Here is a 14,140-nt window from a genome sequence, read left to right as displayed (position 1 = left end):
GCCTTCTGTTCTGAGCCACTTGGCCATTTATAATTTATAACTTTCACTATCCCAACTCCACGCCTATATAGCCCCTATACAAATTCGCTATCTTTTCAAATAAAATTTGTCTTCAAATTGGGTAGACATCGATTTCTCATCGGTACTCAACCCAACTCCCGATAATATACGCAACCTTATTTCAGTTTCACGTTATTGAGGACTCTGGTTGCCTAGTTATGTACATACATACATATATAACTGAATGATCATATTCATTCAGTTCAAATTTTAAAAGTATTAAAATTTTTATACAATTAATTTAATATATATTAAAACTTTTAAAAAATTTTATACAACAAGTGCTGACGCAAGAGACTAAATTAAAACAACATTATTTTCTTGGAATTTATATACTATGGATGACTTTCATTTTCATCGCTTTCATTCTGTTTCAATTGCTTTTGGAGTAGAGATCTTATAATAAAGTGTTGATATTGTATGTGGGAAAGCTTCTCTTTCCACTGAAATCCTACAATATTATTTTCATGGAAACACCCACATTACTTTTCATGAAATATCTTTCTAAGCACATCTCCTTGGCACAGAGACACTGTTTTGAAACATTTGAAGCACTTTTTTCCGCTTCAATTGAAAAATTTTGAGGAAGCCACATGTGTGAAAGACGTAAAAGAAGGAAAATCAAAAGAAGCACAATCCTAAAACACGCATTCAGAAAAAAATGAGAGATTCACAATTCAGGTAAAATCGCAGAACAATCATTAATATAACAAGCTTTCTTTGAAACAACTTCAGAAACGATTTCGTGGCTTACAACATTACCTCGTTTTGTGAAGTAGATGGCTTAACATCTAACGTGTAATACATAATACGACATAATTGTTTTACTAAAAACAAAACTACTGGTGTCAAAGTTAAAGCATAACTTTTAAGAATGAAAAAAAATTATTAACCTTTTTCAAACAGGTGCTTAGAGCCAAGGTACAATAGAAAATGTAAAGTTATCATCCTAAGCCTAAATAGCCTAGCTACAATGTTAGACCGGGACAAAGGTAGGTATCTATAGGTATTTGTTGTAAAGTAATAATACATACCAAGTTGGAGTTTAATCAAGCGACTTCTAGTTTTAGTTTTTTTAATCGTTAGGGCTTATGTAGTTATTATTTAGATCCAATTTTTTTTGAATGGGATAATCACAGCATCAGGATGACTACACAAGACAATTGTGTGTGAGTCTCATGATGAAATACTTGGTGTTCTTCTTAATTATTTTTCTTGCCTGATAGCACAAATGTTGCATAAAAAAGGCTACCTTATTGCAATGTATACTTCCAAGAGACATTTTTGTTGAGCTTATTAGACTGACACAATATTGGCCACGTTCCAGTATAAATAACCCTAAAATAAAGCAAGTGTTTCATAGTGCACGTTCCACTCATATCTAATATCTTAACTACTGTATGAATCTCTATCTTTGAGATATATTTGCTGTTGCAAACAGCAGTATGTCAAGTTGTTTAGGAATGTATAGTTAAACAACATCATAACGATTAGCAGTATTTATTATATATGTAGTCGTATATAGATTTACTATTAATCTTCTATTCACAAAAACCGTATTAAAAATCTTTTTACGAATTATTTACCTACTTTATTATTTTCATAAGCTTTTTCTATTTTTTTTTCTTTTTCATCTTGAAAAAAAATCACTGTGTATATCTAAAAAAAAATATTTATTAGATCACACATAGATAGTGAAAATAAGTAGCGTGTAGAAAAAAAAAACGAAAAAAGTTTAAGTATAAGGGTTTATAAAGACACGTGTAAATTTCTTTTGATTATATCATCTAATATTTCCTTATTGTTCAATTAAACATGGAAAAAAAGCACAAAAAAAATTCCATGAAAGTATCGTTTCAATGAATATTATTTGATAATCAAATTATTTGACTTTATCAATATTAATTGATAAAGTTAAATTAATTGTAGAAGATAAATAAATTTAAATAAAAATACGTAACTCACAGACGCTAGTCATCAAAGAAATTAATTTGTGGTTTATAAGAAGCTATAAAAGATAACTCCTCGCCCTTTGAGAGAAATGCAAGGTAATTGGCTCATCTTTAATGTGCTATATACTTTTGTTACACTTATTTCTCTTACTCAATGAAAACCAAGTAGGTTAAGTTGTGAAAGCTGAAAATGCGGTTGCTTCGTTGGTATTTCAAGGCAGTAACCACCCCGTTTTGCAGCAAATATCTTCCAATGTAACGTTTGATGACACTACTAACGACAAAACGTGTTACAATGAACAATATAATTTACCATAAATATACGCTTTTTATTAACCTCACCTAAAGGTGATACAAAATTAACGTTCACGTTGCGTTGATTAAAGAAACCATGTCATATGTATAACCAAATATAAAATACGCTGTGATTTTATGTATCACCTACTTAATATCCTAAGAGGAAGCCAGATTGAAACACGAAAACGTTACAATTCATTTTACACGTACATACATTATGTCGAGGGCTGCATTGTAAAACCGGCTAAGTCGGTATGAGCTCCGAACCGACTTAGCCGGTTTTACAATGCAGCCCTCGATGTGACACATTAGAGGACGATAGAATATCACAGACTCACAGCAATTTATACGTTTTCACTGTGATATGAAAAATTTAACGCCATCCACCTGTGTCCAAACTTCGCGTGAGTTCGTTGAAAGATTCTACTGTGTCTCGCATGTGAGGTGTTGGATCTGAGTGGAAGGTAATACGATTACTCGGTGTCTTCTGACGAACACACTCGTCTGGCATGTTTGCAATCTCATTACAAGAGCTGTTATCAACCCTAGGAACCGAGGACACGGTTCGTGTATTGTGGAAATGAAGGTGATAGTGTTGCTGATCTAACCTGTCGTCGATGAAGGTTTGAGGAAGTACCGGGATCTGTAATCAATTTGAAATATCATACACAATCCTCATTTTTTTCGTAATCCTAAAATTCCCTAGCAGATTTGAAGAAAATTATTTCATAAGAAAATTATATGCCTAGTACTTGTAACTGTAGGTAATGTACATGTACATTTTTATTTGAATTACGACGACTGAACTTCTTATGCGAGAATTGCAGAATATTGCAGAAAATTGAATACTATTTTCGCTCAATCAAAAGTGTAATAAAATATTACTCATATAACACTGTTAAGACAAACACTGAAGTTACATAATTATTTGGCTATTATTTTGCTACAACCTCATGGTGATACCGAAACGTATAAAAAATATAAATTCGTAAAAAATCCATTAACCTACCTACTGCGAAATTAATATTTTCAAAAATCTAACTTTTTGTTATTGAAGAGTCATTGAGGTTATACCCTGGGTTATACTCATTTTTAATTAAAAATAAAATATCTATGTATGTACATTAAAGCAAGGCAAATAAAAAAAAATGTTCACATAAATGATTGATTACAATTATATGTACATATATAATTCATATAACTACACTGAATGGTCATAAAAAGGTTAGTACGTTTATGTACTATCAATAAAAAAATTGTTGCTATACTTTATTTACGTTTGCGTAAATATTTAGATGTATTTTACTTACTACAAAATTCTAATCGTTATATCATTTGTTTAATTTTCTAGTTTATTAATTTTATGTTGTAATTTATTTTAAGACATGAATCACAAATATTCTTACCGTATTTTTAATAAGGTCTATATTCTCTCGTGCAACTGTGAATCTTGTAACTGCGGATGTTCGTGTGTATGTACCTTAAAATAAAAGAAAAAAAGGACTGGCTAGAATTTTTTTTCACGCTTTCCCATTTAAAGAAGACTTCTCATGGTGTACCAAGAAGTCAATAAAAGTTCATTTGACCGAAGGCGAAAGAATTCGCTTATTTTGCGAAAAAGTCTAAGGGGCCGGTCACCTACCCCATGGCAATGCGAGTAAGAGTTTCAGTCACAGCGTACAGAAGGTTAATTGACCTATTTTGAGGGTAAAAAAAATTATCAAAAATTTAGTACTTTCAAAAACGAGTTATGAATTGACGAAACTGATTTATTTTTTTCAAAAAAAAATAAAACTAAATATATAGAAAACTACCTATATTCTATTTTTTTCTTGAAAAACCTTCTAATTGTGTGTTGTATTGTTAGACGTAATAAAACCGTGATCGATAGAAGATTATATTTATTCGCTTTCGCTATTTATGGATAGATAAGACGACTCACAATTTATCAATTATTCACATTTCTGATCTTACAATATATTACATTTTCAAAACCACATCCATCGATGGTACCCTATAGATCACGCACCGGTCCATACTTTTCTCTCACTTCACTCACTATCGTTACCCACAATAGAAAAAGCATAATACATATAATATTATGTTGATTACCATAAAAATGAACAATTTTGATAAAATATGAAGAATAATTAATTAAAAAAAGGAAAAAGAAAAATTAAGTTTTTAGATTCTTTAATAAGAAATATACTTAGTAAAAATTAATAAGATTTTATTAAAAATATACCAAAAACTCATATAGAAATATAAAGATTTACTATAGATATAGTAATAGTTGACTTTGGTTGACCTAACACATTTATTAAAATACCGGAAAATTTGTTTTTAATGTAATGGTATTCAAGAGCCATAACTAACAATTAAAAATGGTTTAAAATTACCTGTGGATCTTCTATGGAGACCGAGTCGGCTGTTACCGAGGAGTCGGATGTTATTAGTACGATGTGAAGTCCATGGGTATCGACAAGTCTTAATAGCGTATGACCCATAAACTAAGGGATTTACACAGGAATTTGAAACCGCCATCAAGAATAGTCCATCCTGTATGTGCGTGTCTACTTTAACAGCACTCTCTTTATCAATAGTATACCTTGCAAAATAAAGGGGGTAATTGCCATTTATATGCTCATATCAAAACTATCAAAATTATTTCCCAAGTTCTACCATCATTTTTCCTTTCAAACAAAATGTTGTTTCTTGGATATCAAAATTTAAGCACTTTATCTAAAACAAACTATACTACAACGTACTGTCTGACCTTTATTCTTTTACGCACTATGCACTTAATTTTAATTAATAATCTTATGTATAAAGTAGTTTCAATTGTGATTTTGATTTAAGGGTCTCTGTTAGGAAATTACATATACTATACATACGTAATATCGTTGATTGCTATAAAAAAAAACATATCAACAAAATATGTTGTTGACATGACAGTAATTGGACAAATGTCCCTAACATCTTCAATATGCTGTCTTATAATCTTCCTCAAATATTTTTATATGACATTTTCTTCCAAAAATTCCATATTCAATAAGGAAATCAATAAACTTTCAAAAGCAGCACAAGAGTTATTAAAATTCAGTTGCCGTAAAAACGTAAAAGTCTTTAAAACTTATGTACATCTGAAACACAAAGAAGATAAATATTGTATTTGTGGCATACCAAGTATTGTAATCGTCGGAAAAACCTACCCCCTCAGATCAGACTCAAACTTGTTATAAGCACGTTTTAGACATCCCACATTACAAAAATGGTGGTGTCGTTATAAATTGATTTGCTCACAACTTCTAAAATTGAGCCCGCATGAAAAACTATCAATTCCTCCTCTAAAGACACGAGTTATTGAAGACGTCTGCTTGGAATTTTTTCTTGATCCTATATCACCATACATTTTCCCAATGTTCCCAAAAAATACGTAAGTAATTTAGAAAGTAATTTACATATAAGTAATTTATACATACCAAAGTGTCATTACAGCATAGGGTGTCCAGCACCATATGAAAACCAAGACAATTGTGATAGTGAGTCGAAAGGTCCTTTGTCGAGCCCTTTCAATGTGAGTTAGAGCATTACAACGTAATCTTAGAGCTCCAGATGCCGTCCGGTCTCCTCCATCATCTGAAAATAATATATGTAGTTTATACGTTTTTTTTTTGTTACTCCCACCCCTCCCTAAGGTCTTCGAGTTTATAGGTTGTACTATGATGTATGATGTATTTTACCTTTGGCACGGGATCTATCTGATCGATTAGATATTTCACAGACGATTGCTGTATATGCAATGCTAATTGCCGCCAATGGGCCAAAATACATGGCGGTAAGGCAAAAGAGATTGTAGGCAGCTTCCATTCGTGGGGTCGAGAAAGAACCGAAAGAGACACATTGCCAGAAACCAGGAATTTCTGGGTGTTGCTGCACATGAAAAATTATACTTTGGGGAATCGAATAGAGAGTTGCCACAAGCCAGGCTACACCTAGCATACATTTTCCTCTTTTTCGTGCATCTGTCACTCGTAGAGGATAAACAACGGCAAAGCACCTATCTAAGGAAACGCATACAAGAACGTTGGAACTGAGGTAGAGACAGAAAGCCCTCAGAAATAAGAAAATCTTGCATGCGATATTCCCTGCATACCATTCCACTGTAATCCGCCATCCAATCTGAAAAAAATATTATTTATAACTCAAGCTTATACTGCTGAGTGAAGAAATTAATATGTATTAGTGTATAAACTGGTAAATTAATTTTAAAGTTCGTTTCAACCTAAAAAGTGTTAAAAGTTTCAAATTAGAACATTAAATAATAATTTACCTCAAGTGGTATCATAATGCAGGCTACCATCAAGTCTGCAACAGCCAAATGAAATATCATCAAGCTTACACGGGAACGACGGTGTCGTCGCGTTCTGAAGAGTGTAATGACAACAGAAAGATTACCTGTCAAGGCAATCACCAACATAACGCAATATACGGAAATAACCGGGATCGTGGACTCGGTATAACCTGAAAATAAATTTTTGAGTTTACTTATTTCCAACACTTCTCGCATTTATGATACTCCTGGATTTTTTTTTACTATTGAATTATTATCTTTTATGGAATCCATTAATTTAAATGGCCTATCTAAAAAAATCATTCATTTTCATTTAGTTGAAAATGTGTGGAAAGAAAATCTGTCACCAAAAATTATGTATCTAAAGATTTAGAAATTAAATTGTTTGAATTGGATTATTTTTATTTTAGTTATCAAGCAATCTTGAAAAATCCTAACTTTTATCTCACAGAAACTGCTTGACCTAATCATTTCCAGTAATTCCCAAACACTTGATTGGCCAAGAACTATCATTACTGAAAATGTTAGTCAACAGCTTCTAAGAGTGCACAAACATGAATTTTACTATGAAAAATTAGGTATTTTCAAAATCGAGCCATGGGACAAAAATGTCCTTTTTTGTTCCCCTCCCCTCCCACCATAATCCATGATAGGCCTGAAGAACTTCAGAGTTAATTTTTGGCCGACGTAACAGTACAAAAGTACTAAACTAATGTAAATAGAGAAACATAGACTAAATTAAACACTTTGGAATGCCATCACGAAAATGTCCTATCGATCCTTAAGAGGAGATAAGGAAGCATAATTTTATTAATAGGATAAAAATGAAAAATAAAAAAAATACAAAATAAAATTTAAATATGTATTCCATGCTGTCTACTCCTATCTAATGTTACGGTAAAGAAGGTAATAGGTGCCAATGGATTGCCATTAAGACATATCACGTGAGAGGGTTTTATAGGTATGAGTGGATGAAAGTTCCGTGATAAAATCCATTGTAATCCATTAGGTTTTTCCACGACGGACAACCCAAAAGTGAATTGTGTTGTCTTACGTCGGTAAATTACAATTTTAAATACCTACTTATAAATGCTAAGCCAACAGTATTTTGGCTGTTTGCTGTTTATTACATCAGCCCGTGAAAACAAACATAAAGGTACATTTATTTACATACGAATACTTTATATTACTACAAGTGTCTACACAACTAGGATTAACTATAAATAAGACAAAAAACTTTATAGAGAATGAGACTCATTTATGATTTATTCTGAATTCTTTTAAAACAAAGAAAGTGGAATTAGGAAAAGTGCTCTTCTTTTTTTGTATTGTACACTCGAAAACGGAAAAAGGCAAATATTAGGGGAGACCGGAGTTAAAAAAGTCACTTAAGGGTTTAGAAAAAGCTCAAAATATCATATTTCCCAAATAGATAAAGCGAAATGTATAGCTCATTTCTTTAGGAAATTTACTGCCCTATAACTCTTTCTCAGATCATTTTGTTCTATCTAGCTAGGAAATATGATATTTTAGGCTTTTTCCAAACCCTTAAGTGACTTTATTAGCCCCGCCCTCCCCTACCTAAATATTTAGACTGTGTGTGCGACTAATACATGTTTGTATTTTTCAAGTATAATTTTTTCAAACTTTAAGCCATTCCGAAGAAAAAGGAACTTACTATGTCTTCAAATACGCTAGGTTCCAACGACATGCAATATAATTCAATGGGACTAATGATTTTTTTTGTTTCGTTTATTTATTAAAAGTTTTTTCGATTGTATAGTCATGTAAGAATAGAAAAATAAATTTTTCTGCTCTCCAAAGATCATGTTTAAATTAACAATCTAAGGCATGTTCTTTTTCTTTTTTTTTGCAATCTCTAAAGAAAAGCTCATAAAAGCTCGTGTTATATGGGTTTTATGCAACTTACATTTTTTATAAAGCAGAAAATCTCTGCAGTAGACATTGTTTAGTTTTTTTTCTCTAATTTATGGTACTTTCATTTCGTAGTTTATACCGCGTATTATGAATAATCGTCAGGAAAATTGTCCACCTCTGATCGGCTCATTTTAAACATTCTATATTACAAAAAAAAATTGTGGTGGTAAGCTTTTGACTTGGTTAGCTGGCCAGCACTATAAACCTTGCCTTATAGCTCGAAAATGCCCAGCCTTTATGTTACTAGTTTTCTATAGAGATGTAGGTATTCTAATAAAACTCACATATCAAATTTCAACTCATAAGCAAATTTCACAGGCTAGGGACACTAAGTCTTATAACTGCATTCAGTTATAATGATTAATAATTGTGATAATTGATTTTCTATATACAAATCTTAGCTCTTTATCTCTTAACTCAACTGGTTAAATAAAAAGTTGGTACCACCATAAAAGCTTTAAAGTGATTGATTGATTCTAGTAAGTAATTATCCTTAATATATTTTTTCACATTATGTTCCCTGTAAGAGCTGTGTCTAAAAGTTAATCAATTTTCCTTCCCTGTGTGTAAAAAAGTTTAATGAATCGTTTATCTTTCGACTAATATTATTTATGTACGTACATACATATTGTACATACGAAAAATGGCTGCAATAAAGTTTATGAGAAAATAAACAAACCTGGTGGTGCAATTAATTCCACATGACTTCGATTTGACCACCCAGAACTATTTAAATTTGTTGTGCTATCACTAAAGAAGTTTTCATTTGATAAATTTATGTCATTTTCACTTCCAATTGCCATTTTATTTACATTTAATTTATTCTAGCACTATACATTATAAACTCTTTTTTTTAAATAGGTATTAAAAAGTATAATAATGTACAAAATGCTTCTGCCGCTTCTGCCTTCATTAAATTCCCGTATTTCACCGAGAGGCAAATACAAATTAATCCTTGGTTTTAACACTTCGCTGCATTTTTGGTTGTTTATAACATCTTACAAGCATTTTTTCATTTAATCTATGAGCACACAAAATATCCTGCTGTGTACACACTCATCTCCTACATCTCATATCAATATGCTTCTATTTATTAAATTTTTGAATTTCACTCTGTATTACTTATTATCATCATCACAGAGCCGGCACTTTAGGAGCATCAACACGTCCGCTCCGTTCCAAGTTTGTAATACAACTGTTTGGTACTGATATCCTTCTCTTTGATTGTTCAAAATTCTCAATTCTCACTGTAAGGACTTTCGGCCAGTTTTCATCGTTGATTTCAAGTGAGCGTAAAAATACAACTCTTTGAAGAAAGAATCACAGCTAAAAAAATAGAAATGCGCATGCGTCACCGAAAAAGGTAGGGAAACTTTAAATTTATCTTAAACATCAATACATAAATGATCTCAAACAACCAAAGTGGCCAAAAAAAATCATATATCTTACATGTCCAATAGATTTTTTCACAATAAATTCTTGAAAATTGAATAGTGCGTTTAAATTTTCTTTTTATCGTTATTAAAACTCACGCGATATCTGTAGCGGGTAAAATTATTCATATAATTAATAAAAAATCATCATTTCAAATTCCTGAGATATTATGTATATTATTATATACTAGTCAACTCGAGCCCCCAATCACGTTGAACAAACTCCATTTTAAGTTATAAAAAGGGGCGTATATTAGTAAGGGGGATGAATAATACGGTACCCCGAAAAATTTTAAAAATAAAAAAAAATCCCGTTATCTACCCCTTCAGCAGGTAGAAAATAGGAAAAATCTATTTTTCTGTGGGGGCGCTATAAAGGGGGGTTGGGGCGGAATCCCATATAGCGCTTGCAACTCGTATTAACCCACTCTACCCCCATACCAAATTTCATCAAGATCGGTCAAGCCGTTTCGGAGGAGTTCATGTGCCACAAACAAACTTTTCAACTTTATATATTAAGAAGAAGATATATGTCTTTTTTCTTCTTATATTAGGGGAGACGGGGTAAAAAAAGTCATTTTGAAAGTTTCAAATGCCAATTTCTCATAAGTTATAATTCGGAAAAATCTGAAAAAATATGGTGGAAAAGCCATACCAAGTACCAACCTTTAATAATTGACTGCAATTTGGATAATATCCGAGCAATGTCAGGTCTATTTTTCACTAAATTTTAATGATTCAAATCGAAACATGCCCCTTGGGGTAAATCGTGTCAACCCATGTAAATCATATGGAACTTCGTTTTTGACATATTTTCTAACCATTTGTTGCAAAATGGCGTGATTGAGAAAATCGGTATAAATAAAAAATATATAAAATATGCTTTTCTTTTCTACTAAATAATCACAATTAAAAAAAATAAACAATTATGTACGTACGTTATTTAACTATAGGGCATAATTGAGTTATTTACACTCTTAACACTGTATTTAATATCCGCGAGTTTACTGAACTGTATAATTTGCCTTTATTGCGTTGGGACTAGAGCATTCACCTCTGTGATAAGGGTTCAATAACAATTTAACGAATTACTGGCTCAGAAAAAATTTTAAAATGTTACTGTGCGTGAAAAAGTAAAAGATCAAAGTAAAAACATTTGGTATAGTATAGGTATACATATTAAAATCTGACACCTTATTCTACTCACGAAAAACTCGCAGATTACAGTACCTATAGTATAATGAAAATACATAAAAATATATATGTACGTACATACATATGGCACACTCCATTAAACCTACTTTTGCGTACCTACATATATATCTAATAAATAAAGTGCGTTCAAAAGGGAAATTCTTTTGATATTTCTTTAAGAAATCGATTACAAGTCCAAATATTAGAACTCTTTAGCATTTTTTTTAGTCTCCTCCTTGACTTGTCTTTTTTTACTTTGAATTCACAGCATTTACTGATTGTTCTATAATCCTCGTAATATTAAAATTATCACAAAAGAAGAAAAATTGAAGAAGTTGTAATGTAATTTAACGGTTGAGTGAAATTTGATGAAAGAAACCCAACTTTTTTCTCTGCTTTATTGTTATACTCAAAAAAAAAAGATACGAACAAAAATTTAGCTTTCCTTCCTAAAAAAAAGTATCAATTTAAGCTTTTTTTCTCATGGTGAAAAGTTTTCAATACATATCTTAACAGCAATATATCTACATAGTAAGTAAATGATAAATTGATATTTATTTCAAATTATCCAAAAACTTTTTTCCTTTTTTTTTGTTCATAGTACATATCTTACTTTTCAAAATTATTATAATTAACAATTTGCATTGAAAGCAACACAATAATATAGGTATATATTGTATAAACAAAACATTTAACTTTTTTGGGTTCAATTGATCCTACGTAATGAAGGCTATAAGGGTGACAATGAAAGGTTTACATATTTATGCACAGTCACGTTCATTATTTTGTTTGTAGAGTAAGGATGCTTGAAAACTTTATGTATACATAGCACATGTTATCAACACCTTTTAACATAAACAGATTCACTGTAGTAACAATACAATGTTCATATAAGATGAAAGGTATTTTCATCATTTTTAGAGTATTTTACCATAAAAGTTTATCATACATACTATACTCCAGCAAAACGTGCTTTCTTGTTATTACATAAACTCTTCGCAAACTTTAGTGACAAAATTATCACACAGACTGTAAAATACCATATTGTTTTTTATTTGGCGTTTACCAACGGAGTGTTGAAAAATCATCCATATGTATATTTATTTGGTTTTTCTACATCACGTTTCACATTTTCAGCCTTGAAAAGCTTTGAATCAAATTTATGTAATATGTTTTCATGAATGCGATTTAACTCAAATAAGTTTATTATGAGGTAGTAGGCCAATGTAAGATTGAAGTTGAATATTCTAAAATTTTCAAATTCAATTTTATTATGAGAAACTATATTTATATTAAAAATATAAAACATAGCCAAGTAGATAGTTAAAATTGAATAGTTTAAAATTGAAAAGGGTAAAAAACTTTCTCTAGGTTAATACATCTTTATAAAACTTGATATATTGTGCAGGAAAACTCATTTTATTCTTTAAAATGTATGATTTGAAAATGCGTTTTTGCATAGAATATTCAGATGAATATAATACGAATAAAATATTTATGTTTCCCCTGAAGATGTGCGTTATGTAAGAACACTTATATAGGGCGAGAATCCTTTCGCAGCCGCAGGCCGTAAAATATGTAAAAGAGAGAAAACTTTTTGTCTTGCTCATCAAAAAAGAATAAGCAGAACCTCAAGAAGTAATTTATTGCATCCTTATCTTTACATTTTTACTGGTTTGATAGATGGTCGCTTAATCCATATTCTTATTGATCATAGATATAGCCTTGAAGGTTTTTCTTCACAAGAATGATAAAAAAGAATGAAAAATTTAATTCAGCAAAAATGAAAGACTAATTTCACTATTTCTATACACTATATAGTATTTCACTAAATTTAAAAGACTATTGATAGCTTTTGTAATGGACGTTACTTCAAAATATCAATTAGTAGGGGTTTAATAAATTATTATCTCTTTCCAATTTTCTTAAATCGGGCTCAAACTTTTTGGGAAAACAGTTTGGAAGTCTTAAACTTCAAAATATAACATTGAGGAAACGTCAAAAAGGTAAACTTTTTTTTTCTTTTCGTTAAAGTGAATTCAACGATAAGAAACATTAAAAAAAGAGTTTTCTTAGCTGATTTCTCCAACAAGTGTTATACATAATGTACAAACATACATATATACCAAACATAAGAGAATTAAAAAAGATATAAACTGTGATGTTCAATAGCAATATTGTGAAAATGCGAGATGACGGAAAAAAGTGAGTTTGGAAAATTTTACCTAATTTTCACTTCTATGTGGATTTAGAAAAATGATTTTATAGCTTTGATTCGAGAATAATAAGATTTTTCTGCAATTTATTATAAATTTTATGAAATTAATCAACATATAACACACCTACCCTTTCATTGAGAAAATTCGTATATTTCTCAGCGCTATTCCGGAAAATGACCACGATTTTCATGAGTTTTTGATTATTCACTATAATAATTTGAAAAATAATTTTATTTACATGCAGGGAACTTACTTTTCTAAGCTTTATGCATATTATGTTCTTAGGTTTTAATATAATATTTCTATTGCTGTTTATGAATGTTTATCTGTTAAAGTTATGTATAAGGAGAAAACGATCTCCGTCCGGTGAGCGCCAGTAAGAAAAGAATTTTACAAGGAAAATCCCAATTCAGTGCTCAGAGCTTTCGACTTTCGATGCACTCTGCATCATCCTCAGGGAGCTGGGGGAGTTTTATTAAAGAAAATACAATTAATTTTCCTTTCCACAGGTACAACAAGCTATTTTAGAAAACTTACGCGGTTGGAGGATTAAAAAACTAAATTAGGAAAAGGCACAAATTAACATTTTGAGGCGTGGCGGATGGATGAAGTCCTCAGAAAAACAATTAAAGGATAACATCAAGAAAATAACAGAGAAAATTACCAAGAAAAATCAAGCAATAAAAACTACTC

At 30.8% G+C, this 14,140-nt stretch overlaps 2 protein-coding genes across 2 annotated transcripts in view; both read right to left on the bottom strand.

The window, feature by feature from the left end:
• The window catches only part of LOC129797536 (REST corepressor), a 303,631-nt gene that overhangs the window by 88,333 nt on the left and 201,158 nt on the right, over positions 1-14,140 (bottom strand). The window lies entirely within an intron of this gene.
• LOC129797574 (adipokinetic hormone/corazonin-related peptide receptor variant I-like) lies at positions 2,629-9,593 on the bottom strand. The gene is made up of 7 exons (XM_055840303.1): positions 9,281-9,593; positions 6,643-6,833; positions 6,053-6,491; positions 5,792-5,948; positions 4,709-4,917; positions 3,716-3,789; positions 2,629-2,952 (listed from the first exon to the last, which is right to left on the bottom strand). Exons 1-7 carry the CDS (start codon positions 9,402-9,404, stop codon positions 2,683-2,685), a joined length of 1,464 nt encoding a protein of 487 aa, XP_055696278.1. The 5' UTR covers positions 9,405-9,593; the 3' UTR covers positions 2,629-2,682.

This window comes from Lutzomyia longipalpis, chromosome 1, assembly GCF_024334085.1.
Source record: "Lutzomyia longipalpis isolate SR_M1_2022 chromosome 1, ASM2433408v1".
NCBI lineage: Eukaryota > Metazoa > Arthropoda > Insecta > Diptera > Psychodidae > Lutzomyia > Lutzomyia longipalpis.
Note: the sequence above shows the minus strand (reverse complement) of the source record. Positions and strands in the feature narration are given on the sequence as shown.

Bases quoted from the DNA above. Each gene is read 5' to 3' on its own strand.
- LOC129797574 (XM_055840303.1), bottom strand. From the start codon at position 9,404: ATGGCAATTGGAAGTGAAAATGACATAAATTTATCAAATGAAAACTTC. The intron at 6,492-6,642 runs GTAAATTATTAT...TATTTTTTTCAG, and splicing joins GCATTATGATACCACTTGAG to ATTGGATGGCGGATTACAGT. The intron at 3,790-4,708 runs GTAATTTTAAAC...TTTTATTTTAAG, and splicing joins TCTCCATAGAAGATCCACAG to GTACATACACACGAACATCC.